This window comes from Colletotrichum destructivum, chromosome 10, assembly GCF_034447905.1.
Source record: "Colletotrichum destructivum chromosome 10, complete sequence".
Classification (NCBI taxonomy): Eukaryota; Fungi; Ascomycota; class Sordariomycetes; order Glomerellales; family Glomerellaceae; genus Colletotrichum; species Colletotrichum destructivum.
The window spans coordinates 934,516-955,311 of record NC_085905.1 but is presented as its reverse complement, the minus strand read 5'-3'; the positions used below and the strand labels follow the sequence as shown (position 1 = coordinate 955,311).

Genomic DNA, 20,796 nt, shown 5'->3' with positions numbered 1-20,796 from the left:
GCTGCCTTTGCTGGTTTATGGGACAAATAGGTACTACTTGTGAGCGACTTGCAGAGGGCCTGGATCTCGCCAGCTCAACAAGAGAGACATTCTTCACCAGAAACACCGTGGCTGAGCGCTTCTCGCCGCTCACATCGGTTCTACGACAGCTAGTAGAAGTTTCATCCCCTAGTCGCCCGATGGCTTACGGAATGACAGCGTTGTTTTTGGACCAATCGAGAAGTCGAAACCCATGCTGTTGTTTGTCGGAAAAGAGTACGATTGCAACGGCTTCGCGGGAAACATGCGCACACGGCTGCCACATCTCTTGGGCCCACCTTTGATGCTCGATTTGGCGTTTGGAAGACAAGGTCAGAACAGGCTCCTCACATCGGTAGACACAAGGATGAATCGGGCGTATTCCCATTTGTCGGCTAGGCGAGCCCTTGATGCTCGGGTGCGCGCCCTCTCCCAATGCCTAGATGTCGAGGGAACGAGACAGTCATAGCTCAGATGGGATTTAAAGCACAGAAAGACCGAGTGTCATGGGTCCAGAGCTGTCTGGATGTTTGAACTGACCGGGGGTAGGGGGGGCCTGTGGTCTGGACCCTGCCTCGATAAATCTCGATGGGCTGAAAGGATCTTGGGCGAACCCAGAACGCAGACTTCCCCGTTTGGCCTGCTCCTGGGGTCTGGCGTTGTCTCCTTCCTCCATCCCTTGGTCGACTTTGGTCAAGTTTAGCAAACACAGGGATGGGGATGGGGACTAATGGGTTTCCAAGATGGAAGGGGTACGACGATTTGAGTACGCGATCGAGTGGTGGGTCGAGGCCGAGGGTGCGTGGTGGGTCGCCCAGAAGCCGGCGGCGTCCCGAGGATGTTCCTGGCCCCAAGGTTAAGGGGAGGCGGGGGTGGGAGGAGTGGGTGGCGTTGGTTAGTCGTTGCAGAGCTCGGCACTCCCAAGGGTGGGAACCCGTGAGCGTCATCAGGACGGAGCCCTGAGTGCGCCCGTCAGCCCGGGAGGAGTCCCCAAAGTCTGGACAGAGGGAGAGCCGGCCCTTGACTAGTGGCCCTGTAATAAGTCGCCGGCCAGGATCGTATGTCCAGAAATGCCTTCTTTTCTGAGATCGTGTTTCGTTGCTCAGCCCACGGCTCCTCTGCCCGCTACTCCTGAGCACAGGGTCAAAGTGAGTCGAGACACATCGCCAGAGGGGTCGGAAACACTTCGGTGGCTACAACATCTTTTTCGAAATTCTTTTTGGGAATATTGGCGACATTCAGCATGCACCACATAGCCCAAGAGGCTCGTTTACGGACAACTGATTCATAAACATGGCAGAGCTTCACCTTTCAACTGAAAGTCAAATTACAAAAGCCAAGGGAAGCTTCAAGAGAAGGCGGACACCAGGGTATTAAAAGAGCCAAGGCTGCTCAATAGAGGGGTTTTCAGGGGTAAACGGAATGCTCACGCGTATTGATAAAGCCAAAGGTAACAAAACTATCAAACGACGGCCTAGACCCCCACCAGCCCACGAAGCTTCCCCCTTTGATGGAAGAATTTCGAAGAAAGGTCAGTAAACAAACGCCTCTTGGGGAGGAAGAGAAGAAATGATCCAACACCAAGATGCGATGAATCGGCCCCACAATCCACCGAGTCCTGTCCGCCACCCTTTCTCTTATGGGGTTCGACTCCAAATAGAATTACGATCGTACGCTGCGCCTATTCCTCCTGGTATGAGATCTTGCGCATCTCTCCGAGTCTGTGTCTTGCGGACGAAAGGGCGTTCTCCAGCTGCAGGATCTCGACCTAGACAAAGTAACACGGCACACGTTAGCATATTTCCAGTTGTTCATCGCCAGGCTAATGGCAGTTAATCAAGACACAGCGGCAATGCACCGTTCTGCACCATCATACAAACCGCAACTACGTACCTGTTGCTCCATTTCCCGGACCTTGAACTCGTGGGCTCCGAGCTTGGAGTAATCGACCGTCTCGTCTTCCGAGTTGCGGTCCTTGATCATGTTCTGCACCTGGCGTACGAGCGCCCTACAGGCGGCACCGACAGCCTTGCTGGCCTGCTCGAGATTCTCCTGGCTCTTGGACATAAAGCCCGCCTTAACTCTGCTGGCGGCGACGAGCTGGGCAGTCGATGCGGCGACGTTGTTCGAGGCCACAATGAGCTGCTCGGGACTATTGCGGTTCGACAAGACGCCGTCTGCGGTCTCGATCAGGGTGTTGGTCGAGGAAGCGACGGCCTTGGCAGCGGAGATGAGACCCTCGGTCCACCTGTTGTTCTTCTTGTAGAAGGCGGTTCTCGAAGACGACCCGCGGCCTGCCTGCACGATCTCCTGTTGTGTCACCGTGGCAGCCTTGATTAGCTGTGCGATAGCGTTGGTGATGGCCATGGCCGCATCCAGGATACCATCGTGCACCTTGAGCTCGTAAGTCGAATAGCCGTCACGCGGCTTGTTCTTGAGCTTGGCCAGACGAGCAGCCGCAGCAGCAATAGCATCGGCAGCCTTGCTGAGCTCCTGGTCGACAATATCGCCCAGGTCACCCTTGCCTGCGAGCTTGCCTGTGTTCGGCGCGAACGTCTCGACGAGCTTGTTGAGCTTCTGCAGATTCATCTGCACGTCGTTGTTGCTGTTGATGACGACGTCGGTCTTCTGGATCGGGTCCATGCCCTCCAGGCGGAAGCTCTGAAGACCGCGGAAGAACTTGACGGTAGACGCGGCGGACTGCCGGGTGCCATTCATTAAGGCATCACTCTTCTTCTCGTCCGTTGCCAGGCGAGTGATACCCTTTGCGTTGCTGCAGACATCGGCAATGGCGCCCGCAAAAACGTTGATGGCCTTGATCAGCTCGGCATGCGTGGCGTTGGGCCCGTCAGCAATGAAATTGTTGAAAGCGGTAGCAAACTCCATTGCGCTGGATGAGGCCTTCTCAATCTGAGATAGGACGTATGATGGCGAGGCGTTCTGATTTCCTGCCTGCATCGTAGAGTCCAGCTCGTAGAGGGCGTCATCCACTCTCTGCACACCTGATTGCAGTACTGAGTCGATGACGTCGTTGATCTTGTCCAAGTTGGCCATGATCAAGGCGTCAATTTGTCCGTCGATAACGGTATCAGTGTCACCCTGGTTCAGCTTAAGCTCGTTGAGCTCAATTAGAGTCTGGTCCATGCCGGCCTTGTAGACCTCTAACTCCTCTTCTTTGTCGCGGAGAAGCTGCTCCAGATCTGAGCTGCCGTCCCTGAGTTTCGACTGCGCATCCTCCAGAGCTCGAGACTTGAGCCGCAGAGCCTCCTCGAGGTCGGCCATCTCACGGTTGTACTTGGACAGCATCGTCGAGAGCTCGTTGCCTTTGCTCCTCTCAACGTTATCAGCACGGTCCAGAGCCATGCGCAGCTCCCGCTTGAGCTTCTCAACCTCGTCTCTGTTTGCCCCTGAGAGACGATCCTTGTCGTGAAGTGCGCGGTCTCTTTCTCTAATCATGTCCGCAAGCTCGAGGTTTTTCGTCTTGATTTCGCGCTCCAATTTCTCACGACGCTCGATGGCTTCCTGGGCAGAGGCAGCCTTAAGCTGTACAGACTTGAACTTCTGCAGTAAATCCAGGTGCTCATGGCGGAGCTGAGAGTAAAGTTTCGCGAGGGCCTCGTACTTCGTGCGCCACGTGTTGACCTGTTCCTGGAGCGCTCTGATCTGGTCGTCTTTGCTCGTGATTTGTTGGCCAAAGTGTCCCTGAATCTGGGATAGCTCCCCCTCCAACGCTTTCACTCTCTGGTCGTATTGTTGGAGCATAAGCTGATCCCGCTCGTACTGAGCTCTCGCGTTGAAGTTCTCTTGCTCCAGTTCCGCAAGTCGGCCTTGAGTCTGGTATTGCATCTGCTGTTGCATCAAGGCCTCCTGTTCAAGTCGCTGCTGCTCCGCCAGTCTTCGCTGCTGCTCCTCAAACTCCCTTTGCGCCTGCTCCTGCGCCTGCTGCTTCATCATCATCTGGTTCCGCTGCTGCTCCTCAAGCACCCTCTGTTGCTCTTCATACTCCCGATTCTGACGCTCCAGCTCATTCTTCCAGAACTCGGAGATGTCGTCGGGCTCCTGGGATTTTGGCTCAGGAGGTGGGGTCGGACGTCTCTCAATTTCCTGCTTAGGCCGGGCCGGCAGCGCAGGCGCTTCGTCGTCTTCCGCCAAGAGATTGGGAGGATCTTGCGGCAGCTTTGGGATCGTGATCAAGCTGGTCAAATAGCGCAGGTTCGAACACTCATAGTAGAATTTGACAAGACGGTAGTGCTGCGCGTCGTATCTCTCACGCAGGGGCGAGAGCGCCTCGCCATCACCGGTTGCTGGACAGAGTTAGCTAGGTTGAATTTGGTCACATACCGAGGGATCGCGAATGGCTTACTTGAGTGCATGGCGCGCAACATGCTGGTGATGAACTTATAAATACCGTAACTCTCTTGCACCAGAGGCACCAAGGAAGAAATCCGACACTCGTTGTTGCCAACGTGACGGAAGTGTGAGAAGATCAACTTCTGGAACTGCTCGATCTTATCTTGCAGTGTCATCAAATCGGTGATCGTCTCGTAGCCCTCGTTGGGATCGTTGATGGCCTTCAAGCTCAGGTACTCCTCGTATTCGAATGTGCCATTGAACTCGGGATGTTGCTGGTGAAAGGAGAGCTTCGCCAGGAGGTAGTAGACGTATTCTCGGATCAGGGGGCTGTATCCTCGAACTCCCTCTCCGCCCATGCCGCGGTTCAAGCTGTCGATCCAGCCCCTTTGTGCCATGGCCTCCCTCAGCGTGTTCGGATGTCCTTCCTGGAGGACTTTGTGGACGGTAATAAGGGCTTTGAACGTCTGCACCTCATCGGCGAGAATGGGCTGGCTACAACAAGGCATCATCAGCAAATTCCCTCCCACCTGAAGCGGACGCACTTACACCTTCATCCCGGCCCAGAAGGCCTGGGAGGATCGGTGGTCCCAGGTGTAAACGATACAACTGCGAACATGTTTTCGCTTCGGCGCCGTCTCGTCGGGGTTCGTAGCCTTCTTGATGTTGATCGCCAACTCCTGGTCGGTCCTTCAATGGAAGTCAGTGCACTGTCGCAGAAACGGAAGAGCGGCCAGCATTGAACCACATGGTTCACGAGGCAAGGGAAAGACAGACTTGGTGTGCCTGGTATCGGGCACGGCGGCCATCTTGACGGCGTTCTATGCGCGGGATCGTTGGGTGTTGTCGGAGGCGAACGGATGGCGGTTTACAGATGGGGGTTTCGGATCGCTCGAGGAAATGACGTCTCCCCACGGGTTAAGGAGAGAGCTCCACGTGCACGCAACACTCTGGCCGAATGTCGCCGAGAAGCAAGTGGGATGCTACGAGGAATGAGCTTTTGAATTTGGCAAATGAGAAAATCGTGAGCGACTTCCGTGCCAAGTGGAAGAGGCGAGAAGAGTCGTCAGCATTGACCAAGCTCCTAAGATGTCTGGAGGAGCTCGAGTGTGGCTGGGTTCTGCAACATGCGCAAGCTCCGGGGATTGCGCCAAGGCGTCGTCGTTGCGATCCGGCCTAGTTTGGGGCGGGTTGGGCATGAAATGATGGAACAATGCTAATCCGGCGGAGAAATCAGTGTCAGTGGCCCCCTTCTCGCAGCGTCCCAGCGGTGGCCATGCGCCCAATACTCCAGGCTGATGCATGACCTGATGACGATAATGGTGGGGTTCAGCGGCCAAAGTTGGCTTCAAAAGGCCCCTGCGCCGCTCTTCATTCCAAATTCGCCTGCTGCGCTCGACCTCGTGGACGAGAGAGATTCCCATGCTTGCGAGACGACGACAAACGAGTCGGCGAAATACGCCAATGACCAGTGCGGTTGATAGCCAAGCATCAGTTCCAAAGCCAAAGTAAAACATGGATAGAAGTGTGCGCTTCTAGAACGCACCCGTGGAAGCGTAACTGCATGTGTCAAATGACACCAGCAAGCTCGTGTCATACGCTAAGACTTTAACCTGCGAACGCCTATTTCGTATTACAACGCAGCCCATTGATTCGACCAGTGATTCCCATCATTCTCGATGGCAAAAGACTCACAGCCAATACATAGTAGAAGCATGTCTAAGTACCTGCTGTTGCGGATGGTGGCCATTCTTCAGAAATATTGTAGAAAACGTCACCCAGTAACAATTAGCACATCAGTACGATTGATGCATTTCGTAAGGTCTCGTTCTTCGTTTGACTGGGGTATCTGATGAAGGCCCGATGGGCAAACTATTCGCCTGCCTTTCAAAGGCGCCCGGAATGACCGTGTTTCCCACGAACAGACACGCACTTAACACCTTGACACCGGAACCCGTGCCATACCACCAGCAGAGCAACAGCCCCGAAGCATCGTGATATGATTACGTAGCGGCCAACGAGTCGCACGGGTGACAATCCCTCATACAGGTGTGAACGATGAAGTGCCATTGGTTTTTTTTGTTTCCATTCCCTATGGACGTTGCCGAAAACGTGATGCCTTTCCATGCTAGAAATCCTTTTCGTTCCTCACGTAAACACCCCATGCAAAAGAAGAACCGCCAAACCCCCCAAAAGACACTCTAAATCGTCGTCTCGTAAGGGAGGGGAGTGACAGTCTCAGGCTTGTTCTCCTTGAAGTCGACGGTGCGGGCCTCGCGGGGCATGAGGGGGAGACGCTTGAGCTGAAGGGGCTTGCCCTCGGCCTGGGCCTTCTTCTTGAGGGCGGCGTTCTCCTTGACGCGGCGAAGGAAGTCATCTCTCGAACGGGAGGGCGAAATGTGCTCGATGCGGATGTTGATGCGCTTCTCGAGGTAGCGGTGCTTCACCTTCTTGTAGATGATGATACCGACGGCAGACTTGGTGACGTTGTAGATGACACCGGTCTTGCCGTGGTAGACCTTGTGAGGCATACTGAAGTCCAACATGTCAGCACTCTGTGCGCGCATGCCATACACCCAAAGAAAACCCTCCACTTCTATTCCTTTCCCATGCGTCGTAAACCGGCTAATTCGAGGGTGGTTGGCTCGCTTACCCCTTCTGGACGGCACCGTTGGCCTTGATGTCGACAATGTCGCCAACCCGGTACTCGCGGAGGTACGTGGAGAGCTTGATCATACCCTTCTCACGGAAGTTTCTGCTGAACGCATACTACAACGCCAAAAGAAAAACTGTCAGCAGCCCGGCCGCAATGCGATAAAGTCTCGAGAAAGGGCAATACGTACGCGCGTTCCCGCGCGAAGACCCGCTGGGTGACCCATTTTGCCGGTGTGGTTGTCGTGGAGGGCGGAATTTGGTGATGGTGTTGTCGGGTCTTGAAAAGATCACGAAGTTCCAGACAAGCAAAGGCGAAAAATCCGGCCCAGGAGAGTGTGTGCTTCTTGCTGACTCAGATGTCAATTTTTGGCATTCGTCTGCTCCGTGGGAAAGGGCACCGCACGTGACAGCATAGGCGAACAGGGAATGAGACCCGCATTGAAGACCCACTAGTCAGCCCTCGCTCGCTCCCCACAGGGCCAATTTTGTCGGTGGTTGTGTGTTTGAACTTGGGAAGTTTCGAAAAGAATCCCCTGATCTTCCTTTTGCTCTTCGTCAACCAACAAATCCCGAAGGATATCGACGAGTCGGAAAGATGGCGCCGTAAGTGACAATCAATCGTAGGCCTCATGTGCAGGTCGCGCTTCGATTTAAATATGCTAACCGCCGTCGCAACAGTCTCACCTACTCCAAGACCTCCAAGGTCCCCCGTCGCCCCTTCGAGGCCGCCCGTCTGTCAGTATTCTCCGGCCACTGAACTAGAGCTTGCTCAGTTTATGTCGCGAATTCAACAACTGACTTCGATACGATGATAGTGACTCCGAGTTGAAGCTCGTTGGCGAGTACGGTCTCCGCAACAAGCGTGAGGTCTGGCGTGTCCAGCTTACCCTCTCCAAGATCCGTCGTGCTGCCCGGTAGGTGGAAATTTCTTATGTGCGCCGTCATTAGGCCATTGTTTGCGCTAACACCCGCCACAGTCAGCTCTTGACCCTTGATGAGAAGGACCCCAAGCGTCTCTTCGAGGGCAATGCCCTCATTCGCCGTCTCGTGCGCGTCGGTGTCCTCGACGAGTCCCGCATGAAGCTCGATTACGTCCTTGCCCTCAAGGTCGAGGATTTCCTTGAGCGCCGCCTCCAGACCTGCGTCTACAAGCTCGGCCTTGCCAAGTCCATCCACCACGCCCGTGTCCTCATCCGCCAGAGACACATCCGTGTCGGCAAGCAGATCGTCAACGTCCCCTCGTTCATCGTCCGTCTCGACTCCCAGAAGCACATCGACTTCGCCCTTACCTCGCCCTTCGGTGGTGGCCGCCCTGGCCGTGTCCGCAGAAAGAAGGCCAAGGCTGCTGAGAAGGCCGACGGCGGTGATGACGAGGAGGATGAGGAGTAAATGCATCTCCATTTATGCTAAGAATTGGTCACACAAAAAGCTCTGGGAAGAATGGCTGGAAATCAAAACCAACCACGGGAATCGGGGTGTTCATAGTCACGGCGTTCACCAGAGGCACAATGGAATGATTGCATCAAATACGGATACCACGAATGAATTTCATAAAAGTCTTTGCCTGTCGTTCAGCGCACACAAACCAGGAGGAACTCTTGCATGCGAGCACGCGAACCTGACAGGGAAATGGGTATCATGTTTGTCGAATGCAAATAACCTCAACCTAAGTAGTCTACCTCAAACCAATTCATCCTTGCCCAAGAACTTGGCCATCGGATCATTCGCCGCTGTCCGTTTTCTTCTGTATTCCTCCATCTCTTCTTCTGTAACACCTCCCATCATCTCTTCCGCCGTTCGCTTATTCGCGGGCTTCTTCGCAGCGTGCTCTTCGTGCGCCTTTTCTTCCTTGGAAGTATCCGATGGTGCCTCCTGTTGAGCCAGGATGGCGCCGGTCCGTTGTCGCTCAGATGCTTCCCATGCCTGCTTGCCCTCCTCGCCCGTGCAGTAGCTATTCTTCACCACCGAATGGCAGCACTCGTAGCCCCATTGGAAGTTGGACCACCAACTGCCCCACACCGATGTGTGGTTGTGAATGTAGACGTCCTCGGGGTATTTCGACTTCGCAATCACCTTGGGCGCGCCCTTGATAAGACCGCTCTCATCATATTCGACGTACTTCTCAGACTCGGTAATGAGGTTCTTGACGTCGTCCGGCATTGTGTACTGCGAGTTGTCGCCGTACATCTCCTTGAGCTTCTTCTCCCGCTCGGCACGCTTCTTCTCAGCCTCTTCCTTCTCCTTCTTCCGATAGAACTCTCCTGCCGTGGGGTTTGCTTGCAAATGCTTCGTGGTGTCGCCACTCTTCTCCTGGGCCTCCCAGGCGTATCGCTGTGCCTTCTCAAACTCGCTGGCGTCGCCCGAGCCTCGCATGAAGCCTTCCTCCGCGAACAGGTTCGCAGCCTTGTCTGCAGTCGCGCCACTGTCGACCAGGGACCTCGTTTTCGGGTCGTACTTGGCTGACTCGAGATCAAGATTGACTAGGTATTTGGCCGTGTCTTCTCGTATTCTGAGCTGACGTGTAGCTGTGCTTTGATGCTTGCTCATGTCGTTCTCTTCGGCGTATTTGTCTCCGTCGTCTTGCTCCTCTTCCGTCCCGTCCTTCGCTAGCGCCGTCTTCCGCAGCTGTTCCATCTGATTGAACTCCTCAACGACGTTGCGATATTCCTTTGGGTCGTATCCATTCCAGCGGTCACGCTTGGCATCCCAGCCGAGCTTGACATCTTGGATGACCTCATCCGCCTGGATGTCCTTGCCGGTCCATTTTGCGCCTTTCGCTCGCGGCCGGCTCAGGCAGTCCTTGGCCTTGTGCGTCATGGCGCCGCAGTTTTCACAAGCCCCTTTGCGGAACTTGGTGGCTGCGGGACCGGCTTTTCGGCCGCGATCGTACCACTGCGACTGCTCATCCTTCTTCTTCTGCAGACGTTGATGTTCGAGGTAGTCCGTCTGATCATCGCCTTCCTCGCCCGCATAGAAGGGACGTTTACTAATGAAAGAAGGGATGTATATGTTTTCCTCCTTGGAAGCGGCGGACGCCTTCGGATCGGGCTTTCGGGGTGGCGGAGGTGGCATTTTGGCGATTCGTTGCTGTCGCGTTTTTACGAGTATGGCTTGCTAGAAACGTTTAGGCAGCGGTTTTGGTCCTGGGCACTGAATGCAACCCATGCATTATGTAATCAGTCCAAGACCCTTGGGATAATTCCTTGCTTTTCACAGATATTCTTCCCGGTACAATAATCAACGAACAGCACCTCGTCTTAAACTCCAAAATCATTTTACCATTGGCAAGGGCTTTTGCCCAACCCAATACTCTTGGCGCAGCAAGAGCCACACCTACGTCTTGCGGCGATTCTTCTTCACCGCGCACCGATTGTCTTATCGGATCGAGCTAAGTCACATGACTGCGCGGATCCTGGGCGTTGACATGGGAGCCTGCACGCGCGTGGCTTTCGCAACAACACGAGCTTGTCGCGTCGTTATACCTTTACTAAGTGGCGAAAACGGTCTCGACAAGCTTCAAGTCAAAATACGTCCCTGCTTATCATGACATTGTGCTCTCTACCACCACCTCATCCTCCATGAGACTCCTTTACTTTCAACATGGACCTGTTCCGGGTGAGACTGAACTGCATAGACCACTACCAGGCGACCCCGACGCATTATGATCCGCAGTTGAGGAACGATGTCGGCCCTGGTCAAGCGAAGAAAGGTCCAAAAGTCCCAGTTGTGAGGGTTTTTGGTTCAACTGAAACCGGCCAAAAAGTGTGCGCTCACATTCATGGCGCTTTCCCCTATCTATATGTCGAGTACCAAGGCAGCCTGGAGCCTGAAGAGGGTAAGGGAATCGCATCAACGCATCAAAATTCCGAGGCCTTGCTGACCAAAACACACAGTCGGAGCCTACATTTATCGGCTTCATCTGTCTATCGATCATGCCTTGGCCGTCAGCTATCGGCGCGATCAGTACGGAGACAATGCCAAGTTTGTCGCCCGCATCACACTGGTCAAAGGAATCCCGTTCTATGGCTTTCACGTGGGATACAGATTCTTCCTCAAGATCTACATGTTTAACCCTATCGTCATGACAAGACTAGCCGACCTACTTCAGCAAGGCGTCATCCTCAAGAGCAAATTCCAGCCCTACGAAGCTCATCTCCAATACTTGCTGCAGTTCATGACTGACTACAACTTGTACGGTTGCGGTTACCTGGAAACTTCTGATGTTTACTTCAGAGGCCCCGTTCCATCTTGCGAGGAAGAGGGCAACTCTCAGCATCTGTGGCATGACAGAACGATTCCCCACGGCCGGATCCTTGATGACCTGAGTCTGCCCAGGGTCAGTCATTGCTCTGTCGAGGTTGACATATGTGTTCAAAACATCATCAATCGACACCTGGTCAAAGAGCGTCGTCTTCATCATGAATTTGTAGAGCGTGTAAAGCCGCTTCCAGCCGACGTGAAGCTGGTGTACAGCATGGCAGGGCTTTGGAAAGACGAGACCCGCCGCCGGAAGTTGAAAATGCCTAACGCCGATCCCGGTAGCAGCCCATTCCCAGCGGAAGTCTTGGTTTCCATGTCCGCAAACGCGCGCGACTCACAACCGCAAGGGTGGATTCATGAGAAAGAATACAAACAGGAAGTAGGCAAGCTTATCGAAGCGGAGAAGGACCCGGGAGATCAATCCAAGCCGAATTTTGAGACATTTGTCGAGCAAGACCGACTGGAGTCCACGGTCAATACAGCGCTTCAATCCGTTGAGGACCTGTATCCAGCCAACCTTCTGCCAGCGCTTGGGTTACCTTCGAACCATGGACCGGACGTCAGCAACCTGGCGAGCAGCATAGAGGTTGATGAGCAAGGCGTTCTCGATCTGGGTGGCGACGACTTCGATCCCTATCCCGCCGATTCTGACGAAGAGGCACTCGTTCAGATGGAAGAACTGAAGCCAAGAAAGGATGGTGACACGAAGGGCGCCGCCAATCCCGATGAGCGGCGGCCGAGCAACCGACGAAAACCGTCTGTTAACAGGTCCCGCACGAAACCTTCCAACGAGGAAACGGCACTTGCCAAAAACACTGCGAACGAGTTAGAATCCGACCTTCCTCTGCCTCAATACAAAGGGGTCCATGCCAGTAGGCTGAAAACTGGGAAGCCGCCAAATGTGCCTGCTTGGGATGATCTTCTTATTATGGCTGAAGAGGAAGGGCTCGTATCTAAATTGAAAGGAGAAGTGGCATCAAGTCGCCCACGAACGATGTCAGCAAAGCGAAGCTTATCGCCGTCTGGTGCAGCGATGTTTCCGGCCAAACGTTCCAAGAACGGGGACTCGGAGCTATCTGGCCTTGTGGCGCCTGCACTCCAAGTCCCGTCTAAAAGCATACTGCATATCGGGCTTGTTTCCGAGAAGCATAATGTTAAGATGTTGCCGTCGTATACCCATGAACCTCCCGGGCTCTCACAGACTACCGGCTCGAAGCCCGCGGCGAATTCGAAGCTGGCCTTTCCAGTGGTCAAAAGCCAAGATGATCCAGGCACCAAGCTTCGACTGAGCCAATTGAGCCAACCTCGAGCTTCGCAGCAAGGCGATGAGGATTTCCAGAAGCATCTCTCTTTCAACTTGACTACAACAGAAATAAGTAACAACCAGCCCAAGACACCAGTTTCGACCAAGAAAGTCCAAATATCAGAACCGTCAGAAGTCTTGGTTGGAATGGAGACGATATTGCACCGTGTCCAGACAGCTCTTGGGGCATTTTCTGCTAAGCGCCAGTTTCTGGTTGGATCACTGCCTCCTGCTTCGAAAGATATTACATCGACTTTGAAGGACCACCAAATTCCGGATGTCATATACCAAGATGCCTACTTTAGCGAAGAGAAAGATGTTCCCGCACGGCCAAGAGAGTATGCTGGGCGAGAATTCCGCCTCGAGAGCAACACGCTGCCATTTCTGGCCGACTTTGACCCGAATGGCACATCCGCAGCTAGCATGGGTATCAAACCAGACGGTCCAATCGACAAGGCCAAGACAGGCTCACTGTATGAAATTCAGAGGAAGCTTTGCTCATACCGAAGCTGGGAAATAGCACAGCCACCGCCAACCTTCCAAGAAGTTCGGCATTGGTGGGAAGAGAAGCATCCCGTGCGGCGAAAACGCAGCACTTCTGGTGCAAAGATCGAGGGTACTCCTCGAGCGATAGGACGCCATCTTTCCCAGGTTGACGGGCCGACTCCAAAGAACAAGCACGGCTTCAAGTACTCGCTGAAGAAGAAGTCGACCGGTGTCAAGCATGAGGCACAGTATATGAGCACTATGGCCCTCGAGGTTCATGTCAATACGAGAGGCAAATTCGTGCCCAATCCCGACGAGGACGAGGTTCGGTGCATATTCTGGTCCATCAAAGGAGATAGCACCACCAGCAGCAGTCAAGCAACAGCGGGAGGGATGATTGCCGGAGTTGTTGTCTTGTCGCCAGATGGAGGTCTCGCTGCGAGAATGCGTCGATATATACCCGCAGAGGTCGTCGAAGAGGCTTCTGAGCTCGACCTCATGGTCCGGATGGTAGAAGTCGTCAGGAGCCACGATCCGGATATCTTAACGGGATATGAGGTCCATGGAAGCTCTTGGGGCTATCTCATCGAAAGAGCTCGCGTCAAATACGATTATGATCTTTGCGACGAGTTCTCACGCATGAAGAGCAACTCTCACGGTCGCATCGGCAAGGAAAACGACCGCTGGGGTTTCAATACGACCTCGACCATCCGCGTGACTGGCAGACACATGATCAACATCTGGCGGGCCATGCGAGGAGAGTTGAATCTGCTTCAGTACACCATGGAGAATGTTGCATGGCATGTTCTCCATCGTCGCATACCGCACTACACGTGGCAGACTTTGACGGAGTGGTACAACAGCAACAGGCAACGGGATCTTGACAAGCTGCTACGTTACTATCTTGCGCGAACAAGGACAGACATCCAGATCCTGGAGTCTAATGAGCTCATTCCCAGAACCAGTGAGCAGGCGAGACTGCTAGGCGTGGACTTCTTCTCCGTGTTCTCGCGTGGATCCCAGTTCAAGGTTGAATCCATCATGTTCAGGATTGCCAAGCCAGAAAATTTCATGCTCGTCTCTCCCAGCAGGAAACAGGTTGGGGGCCAAAATGCGCTCGAGTGTCTTCCTCTGGTTATGGAACCCCAAAGCGACTTTTACAACAGCCCCCTGTTGGTTCTCGACTTCCAAAGCCTATACCCCAGTGTCATGATCGCCTACAACCTCTGCTATTCGACATTTCTCGGTAGGATTGTCAGTTGGCGGGGTATGAACAAGATGGGCTTCACCGAATACCAGAGGCACAAACGTCTTCTCGAGCTTCTGAAAGACTACATCAACATCACACCAAATGGCATGATGTTTGTCAGGCCTGAGATCCGCAAGTCGCTTCTCGCCAAGATGCTAGGCGAAATACTGGAAACGCGAGTGATGGTTAAGGCCGGGATGAAGCAAGATAAGGACGACAAGACGCTTCAAAAATTGCTTAACAACAGACAGCTGGCGCTGAAGCTCCTCGCGAACGTCACGTACGGCTACACTTCGGCGTCTTTCTCTGGACGCATGCCATGCTCGGAGATCGCCGACAGCATCGTCCAGACGGGCCGAGAGACATTGGAACGAGCCATCGCATTTATCCACTCACAGGAGCGGTGGGGCGCCGAGGTGGTTTACGGTGACACGGATAGTCTGTTTGTCAATCTCAAGGGCCGCACCAAGGACCAAGCCTTTGACATTGGCAACGAAATCGCCAAGGCCATCACGGACATGAACCCAAGACCGATCAAGCTGAAATTTGAAAAGGTCTATCACCCATGCGTCCTCCTAGCCAAGAAGCGATACGTTGGCTACAAGTACGAGAGCAAGGATCAGACGAAGCCCGAGTTTGACGCCAAAGGCATCGAGACCGTCAGGCGGGATGGGACTCCAGCGGAGCAGAAGATAGAAGAGAAGGCACTTCGGATTCTCTTCGAAACAGCCGATCTCAGCGAAGTCAAGGCTTACTTCCAGCAGCAGTGCGAGAAGATCATGCGAGGGAAAGTCTCGGTGCAGGATTTCTGCTACGCAAGAGAGGTCAAGCTCGGGACGTACAGCGACAAGGGCCCGCCGCCACCGGGAGCACTCATCAGCACGAAAAAAATGCTCGAGGATGCGCGCGCAGAGCCGCAGTACGGAGAACGGGTACCATATGTGGTGATCACGGGAGCGCCCGGGGCGCGGCTGATAGACCGCTGCGTGGCGCCGGAAGACCTACTTAAGGACTCGCACTCTCAGCTGGACGCCGAGTACTACATCTCCAAGAACCTGATTCCGCCGCTGGAGAGAATCTTCAACCTCGTGGGCGCCAACGTGCGGCAGTGGTACGACGAGATGCCCAAAGTGCAACGCATCCGGCGAGTAGACCAGACGCTTGGAGGCGGGCTCAACAAGAAGACGCTGGAGTCATACCTGAAGTCGGCGTCATGCGTATCCTGCCACATCAAGATGCAGGTGGAAGGCGTGCTGTGCTCCAAGTGCCAGCAGGATGCGCCGTCGTCGCTGTACCGCCTCCAGACGCGGCTGAATCGGGAGGAGAGGAAGTATATGGAGGTGGTCAAGATCTGCCGAAGCTGCTCAGCGATGCCTGCGGCAGATGAGGTGCCTTGCGATAGCAAAGACTGCCCCGTGTTTTACTCGCGGGTCAAGCAGAACGCGCGTCTCAAGACGGAGAAGAGCGCTCTGGAGCCGGTCATTGCCGAGTTGGTTGCGAAGGCGGAGAGGGCGTCGTTGGAGTGGTGACGGGTTGTGTACTTTTGCATGTGTTTGTTGGATAAGCGTGTACAGGTAGACTATGGCGTATCGGCAGTAGGTGGATTGGATACATCGGGAAACAGTCATCATGGTGTTGGTACAGGTTCTTAGGGCGCAACGGTCTCTGGCGGGTATCTTGTGTTGGTGTGTCCATCCACATCAGGAGTGGGAAGGTTTAGAGATACAATGAGAGATTATTGTGTCACGGCTCCGATAGGCCAATGTTTTGAGGAGTAGATGGAATATTTCGCGGACCTCGGAGATGGGCAGAAAAAAACAGAAAACATGATAGAATAGCTGGGTCATTTAACGCGATGCAATCCCGTCCGATTGTGTTTGTTGGTGTCGGCGCTATCAGACGTACCGACGACAACTTGAACAGAAGTGAGCTCTAATGAGAACTTCTCAGTGAAATGAGTGCAGTGACCTCATACATGTGCACATTATCATCGGTCGCTAGGGGTTCCCCGTCTCATTCGTCTCTCGCGGGGAAGAAAAGGTCAAATGCAGGGATGTTCATTACCGACACGGCCGGTTCTTGCGCCAAGACGCCAGCCAGTCCAAATCGCCTCGAGTGAGATTGAGTGGAGGGAACAGCGGTCTGCGGGTCATCCGGCACCTTTGGGGCACTTTTTGGAGACTGTATGAGTAGGTACTTTATGAGCCTGTGGAGAATGGCGCTATTGATGATGTCTTCTTCTCCCCACACAAGCAACTGGCACCATGCACATACCCTCAGTAACAATAAGGCCACATCATAGTTCAGCTCTACAGCGCCCCGAAAGCTTGCCACTTTGCTCAGTGCCCTGAACCGCCTGCACTACCTAGGCTACAAGGTAGGTATTTGCTCCAAGTACTCTCGCCCGTTGCGGACAGCTGTCATAAGGCTCGAACCGCCCTCACATGACGGCGTATGAGCAGCCCATTGGACTGAGCCTGCCTGACCCCCCCTAAAAGGTTACAAAGTGACTTTCTGCTTGTCTTGGCCGAATCTATCCACATTTCATCCATCTTCGAGCAAGAATCGGGGCCGAGACCAGAGCCCGCGCATTTCCCATCCACCATCCACGCACACTTGCAAAAGTGTAAGAAAAGCAACAAAGACACCGTTTGTTTCTGCTCCTCAAACAAAACAAGAGCTTCCCTCCCTCAGTACCACCACCACGCATACCGAACGACACGACCCGGACGTCCTTCTCATCAATCTTCCTACATAGCAACGCCTAAGCGCCGATGCTCCCGCCAAATCCCCTCGTCCTTCTGCTACCTATCCGCTAGTAGCACTGCACCGGTGCCGCGCGAGATCGAGATAGTGAGGGAAGGGAAGGGAGTACGAACACTTCCTGGTGAAGCGCCATGGGGGGTTGGACGGGTTTCCTCTTTACCTACCTCTTGGGAGGCTTGACCTTCCTGCCCTTGGTCATCTTGGTTGCCCTCGTCCACGCCTATTTGACCCTCCCCTACCGACATGATGCCAATACGACCCGTGACGTTGCCGACGTCGACGACAGCCCGGACTTCATCATCCAGCCCGGCGACGACCTTACGGGCCTCGAGGCGGTGAAAGCTTTGACCAAGGACGACACGCCGACGACTACGACAACGAAGCGCTCTACCCAGGATAATGACGTCGCCGCCGGCTACTTCGCCGTTTGCAGAGAGTACACTCCCATGGGCATCAACGCGAAGCCCATCGAGAGAGCCACTCCGACTGGCTCCACCACCGTCGCCCCGCCGAGCCAGAGCGTCTATCAGACCATGTACAAGAGCATCTTCGAGCGTAAGCCGATCCCGGGACCCTTGGATAACAGGAACGGTCTTAGCCAGCGTCCCAAGAATGCCGGTAACGTCTTCTACGTCGTTTTGAGGTATGCGTCTTCCGATCCGCCCATTCAGTCCGACATTCCCTGATCATTTTCGCTAACACACCTACAGGCATGGTCACCTGATGCTCTTTGACGACGACGAACAGCTCGAAGTCCGACATGTGGTCTCACTCCTACACCACGACATCAGTATATACTCCGGTGGGGATGTAACACCCGAAGGCGAGCTGTACATCAAGAGGAATGCGTTGTGTCTGTCGCGGAGGACAGACGAGCCCGAAGTCGGCCCGGACAGCCGCTTATCCAAGCCGTTTTACCTCTTCTCGGAAAACTGCTCGGCCAAGGAGGATTTCTACTTTGCCATGCTCCGGAACCAGGAGCAGAACTTCAGCGCCGAGAGGAAAGCCCCCAGGCCGAAGCAGTTTGAGGTTAAAAACATCATTGCGCTGGTCCAGAAGCTGCACTCGTCAGAGGAGCATCTGTCCACGAGATGGTTAAATGCTATGATTGGTCGAGTGTTTCTAGGGATCTACAAGACCACGGACCTGGAGCACTTTATCCGCGAGAAGCTCACCAAAAAGATTGCCCGCGTGAAGCGGCCGTCTTTCCTTACCAACATCGCCATTCGCGGAATCGACACCGGCGAGTCCGCACCCATCATCACGAACCCACGCCACAAGGACTTGAATGTGGAAGGCGAATGCGTCATGGAGGCCGATTTTCGGTACACGGGCAACTTTCGCATTGAAGTGGCTGCTACGGCTCGCATCGACCTCGGAGCGCGCTTCAAGGTGCGCGAGGTCGATCTCGTTCTTGCCGTCGTCCTGAAGAAGCTCGAGGGCCACATGCTGTTCAAGATCAAACCCCCGCCGAGCAACAGAGTATGGCTCTCTTTCCAGAGCATGCCAAAGATGGAGATGACGATCGAGCCGATTGTCAGCGCTAGACAGATCACGTACACGATTATTTTACGACAAATCGAAAACAGGATCAAGGAGGTCATTGCCGAGACGTTAGTGCAACCATTTTGGGACGACATGCCGTTCTTCAACACAGAACACAAGAAGTGGCGGGGCGGCATTTGGGAGGACGACGATGCCGTCGTTGGTTCCCGTAGCGTGGAGACCAATGTTGCAGGAGACGGCGATGTGGAAGGTGTCGATCGTCTGGACGAGACGGGAGACTTGCAAAGTGACATGAGACCATTCGAGAAGAGCCACAGCATGCCAATAATCGAGAACTCCCAACCCGCCGGCTTATTCGGTAGGAAGATTCAGGGCAAGGGACCGAACAGTACCCTCAACGGTTCTTCAACGAGCGTCGACGCCATGGGCTCCCCATCGTCAACGGCGTCAGCGACATCCGTCCCTAAGCCGTTCAGATCGCCGTCGCTCTCAAGTCCCGCGAATCCCGTGGTTGGCACTGACGTAGCTCACGCGGACGTATTCAAACCCTCGTCTTCACCGCCTGATCATGCTTCGAGCATGATGGCGGCACTGTCAGCAAGGTCGACGCCGGCGACGGCTGTCTCTGAGGCATCAGCCAGGCCTGCGCCCGTTGCCAAAGCCCCAAGCCAATCTTCCGCGTCCTCGTCACACGAAGCGACGGATAACGAGCACGAGGCAGATCGCACGCCGATGGCCAAGGGACGACGAAGCACGGCCTCGTCGGCCGAGTCTATGCGCATACCTGAGTCCACGGACCCGAGCTCACCAACTTCGTCCTCAAAGGCCTCTGTCAAGAGTGCTACAGGGTCCATTTCCAAGGGACTTTTTCGACGAGAGAACACGGGGAGCACGAACTCGACCACGTCGACAAACGGCGAGACGAAACGCACCACCCTGTCTGCTGTAGCGAACGCCGCGGTCACGGCCAGGCAATGGGGCTGGAACGCAATTCAGAAACACAAGGACGCCAAGAACGGCAATGGGGCGGAACAGAATCCCCCGCTGGATCTGAACCAGCCAATGGGGAGAGGCCGACCCTTACCGCCGCCCGGCACGCCGCTCCCACCACCCGAGAGGGGATCCAAAGTCACGACGATCCCCGTGCCGAAGCGGAAGCCCATACCCCCGCCTAACCTGGCTGAACGCCCGCAGTCAACCGCATCGTCGGAGAGCAGACCTGAGCGCCGGCCTGTGCCACCGCCGCCGTTGCCGTCGCGCCGCCACATCGACACGCACAAGAACGTAGACGAAGGCGTTGGGGAGAGCTTGCTGGTCGTGGAGGCGCCGCTTGACTCGGAGCCGTCGACGCCGATGGACGAGAACATGCCCCCGCCGACGTATGTCCAGCCGTGGGCCGAAGACGCGTCCGACAACGAGGAAATCGCGGAAGCGTTGCAGACGCGAAACCACAGAGAAGATGAGAAGAGAGTGGAGAGCAACAGGATGCCCCCGCCCCTCCCGCGCCGCCGTGGGAAGCATGAAGAGGAGCGGCCTATTGAGGCCATCCCTGCGAATATGGTGAATGACGATGATGATTACTCGGCGTGGATCGACGATGCGCAGGACGATTTGGTTGGCGGCGGGAGGGGCAGCGTGGAGGTGAAGTGATGTCGCTTTTGTCAGCGTCTCTTTAATTGATGGAGTCTGGATTATGGATAAGGAATCGGCTGGGGTGGGATGGGTTTGGGCGGCCGGCGGACGGTGTTCGGAGTGAAATATTTAGGATACCAACACACATAAGCATACACATACACACGCACCATTCGATGTATGTGGACCATCCTCGGAGGTGTGTCTAGCCCACGCTTTTTGCTTCCAACTCTGTTATCCAGACCCGTTAGTCTAGGTTCAGATCGCCGGACGCGACCCCCCGTCTCGCCCAAGAAAAGCCGTCAAGCCCCGCATCGCAACCGGCTCACCCGGGTCTCGACGGCGCCGGGGCGTGGGCCGGATGCTTGCGGAACGAGGGTGAGAGCGGACTTCGGGAAGGGATAACCCCGGCCGTCTTCGTCGGGCTTGTATCGGTGACGTTCAGGGCCCGAACAAGCAAAACCCTGACTTCGAGCGTGGGAATCAGGGTGGCTACTCATTTCGGATTGCCGGGGAACTAATCCGGTCACAAATACCTTCCCGCCCTCCCCTTACCTTTTCAATCGTCGAC

The 20,796-nt window shown here is 54.8% G+C and overlaps 6 protein-coding genes across 6 annotated transcripts; 3 read left to right on the top strand and 3 right to left on the bottom strand.

The window, feature by feature from the left end:
* Positions 1-1,460: 1,460 nt before the first annotated feature.
* CDEST_14584 (Putative I/LWEQ domain, ANTH domain, ENTH domain, Sla2 family, I/LWEQ domain superfamily protein) lies at positions 1,461-5,481 on the bottom strand. Its single transcript, XM_062930740.1, has 5 exons — positions 5,146-5,481; positions 4,918-5,058; positions 4,382-4,863; positions 1,912-4,322; positions 1,461-1,786 (listed from the first exon to the last, which is right to left on the bottom strand). The coding sequence occupies exons 1-5, from the start codon at positions 5,175-5,177 to the stop codon at positions 1,700-1,702; spliced, it is 3,153 nt and encodes a 1,050-aa protein (XP_062786791.1). The 5' UTR covers positions 5,178-5,481; the 3' UTR covers positions 1,461-1,699.
* Positions 5,482-6,089: 608 nt separating this feature from the next.
* CDEST_14583 (Putative large ribosomal subunit protein eL21) lies at positions 6,090-7,392 on the bottom strand. Its single transcript, XM_062930739.1, has 3 exons — positions 7,212-7,392; positions 7,022-7,137; positions 6,090-6,900 (listed from the first exon to the last, which is right to left on the bottom strand). The coding sequence occupies exons 1-3, from the start codon at positions 7,245-7,247 to the stop codon at positions 6,570-6,572; spliced, it is 483 nt and encodes a 160-aa protein (XP_062786790.1). The 5' UTR covers positions 7,248-7,392; the 3' UTR covers positions 6,090-6,569.
* A 110-nt stretch (positions 7,393-7,502) lies between these two features.
* On the top strand, positions 7,503-8,747 carry CDEST_14582 (Putative small ribosomal subunit protein uS4). The gene is made up of 4 exons (XM_062930738.1): positions 7,503-7,626; positions 7,702-7,758; positions 7,839-7,937; positions 8,001-8,747. The coding sequence occupies exons 1-4, from the start codon at positions 7,619-7,621 to the stop codon at positions 8,410-8,412; spliced, it is 576 nt and encodes a 191-aa protein (XP_062786789.1). The 5' UTR covers positions 7,503-7,618; the 3' UTR covers positions 8,413-8,747.
* CDEST_14581 (Putative pre-mRNA-splicing factor SLU7 domain-containing protein) lies at positions 8,701-10,173 on the bottom strand. Its single transcript, XM_062930737.1, has one exon. It carries the CDS (start codon positions 10,093-10,095, stop codon positions 8,704-8,706), a length of 1,392 nt encoding a protein of 463 aa, XP_062786788.1. The 5' UTR covers positions 10,096-10,173; the 3' UTR covers positions 8,701-8,703.
* A 1-nt stretch (position 10,174) lies between these two features.
* CDEST_14580 (Putative DNA-directed DNA polymerase, family B, exonuclease domain, ribonuclease H-like superfamily) lies at positions 10,175-16,140 on the top strand. Its single transcript, XM_062930736.1, has 2 exons — positions 10,175-10,858; positions 10,917-16,140. Exons 1-2 carry the CDS (start codon positions 10,624-10,626, stop codon positions 15,848-15,850), a joined length of 5,169 nt encoding a protein of 1,722 aa, XP_062786787.1. The 5' UTR covers positions 10,175-10,623; the 3' UTR covers positions 15,851-16,140.
* A 498-nt stretch (positions 16,141-16,638) lies between these two features.
* CDEST_14579 (Putative MMM1 domain, synaptotagmin-like mitochondrial-lipid-binding domain-containing protein) lies at positions 16,639-20,309 on the top strand. The gene is made up of 2 exons (XM_062930735.1): positions 16,639-17,730; positions 17,798-20,309. The coding sequence occupies exons 1-2, from the start codon at positions 17,219-17,221 to the stop codon at positions 20,241-20,243; spliced, it is 2,958 nt and encodes a 985-aa protein (XP_062786786.1). The 5' UTR covers positions 16,639-17,218; the 3' UTR covers positions 20,244-20,309.
* Positions 20,310-20,796: the final 487 nt, after the last annotated feature.

Excerpts from the sequence above, each read along its gene's own strand:
- CDEST_14581 (XM_062930737.1), bottom strand. The coding sequence starts at position 10,095 with ATGCCACCTCCGCCACCCCGAAAGCCCGATCCGAAGGCGTCCGCCGCT.
- CDEST_14580 (XM_062930736.1), top strand. The coding sequence starts at position 10,624 with ATGGACCTGTTCCGGGTGAGACTGAACTGCATAGACCACTACCAGGCG. Across the intron at positions 10,859-10,916 it reads CAGCCTGGAGCCTGAAGAGG|TCGGAGCCTACATTTATCGG; the intron begins GTAAGGGAATCG and ends CAAAACACACAG.
- CDEST_14584 (XM_062930740.1), bottom strand. The coding sequence starts at position 5,177 with ATGGCCGCCGTGCCCGATACCAGGCACACCAA. Across the intron at positions 4,323-4,381 it reads GTTGCGCGCCATGCACTCAA|CAACCGGTGATGGCGAGGCG; the intron begins GTAAGCCATTCG and ends AACTCTGTCCAG. Across the intron at positions 1,787-1,911 it reads TCCGGGAAATGGAGCAACAG|GTCGAGATCCTGCAGCTGGA; the intron begins GTACGTAGTTGC and ends TACTTTGTCTAG.
- CDEST_14583 (XM_062930739.1), bottom strand. The coding sequence starts at position 7,247 with ATGGGTCACCCAGCGGGTCTTCGCGCGGGAACGCGC. Across the intron at positions 7,138-7,211 it reads GTCTTCGCGCGGGAACGCGC|TATGCGTTCAGCAGAAACTT; the intron begins GTACGTATTGCC and ends TTGGCGTTGTAG. Across the intron at positions 6,901-7,021 it reads AACGGTGCCGTCCAGAAGGG|TATGCCTCACAAGGTCTACC; the intron begins GTAAGCGAGCCA and ends GTTGGACTTCAG.
- CDEST_14582 (XM_062930738.1), top strand. Across the intron at positions 7,759-7,838 it reads CCCTTCGAGGCCGCCCGTCT|TGACTCCGAGTTGAAGCTCG; the intron begins GTCAGTATTCTC and ends ATACGATGATAG. Across the intron at positions 7,938-8,000 it reads AAGATCCGTCGTGCTGCCCG|TCAGCTCTTGACCCTTGATG; the intron begins GTAGGTGGAAAT and ends CACCCGCCACAG.
- CDEST_14579 (XM_062930735.1), top strand. The coding sequence starts at position 17,219 with ATGGGGGGTTGGACGGGTTTCCTCTTTACCTACCTCTTGGGAGGCTTG. Across the intron at positions 17,731-17,797 it reads GTCTTCTACGTCGTTTTGAG|GCATGGTCACCTGATGCTCT; the intron begins GTATGCGTCTTC and ends ACACACCTACAG.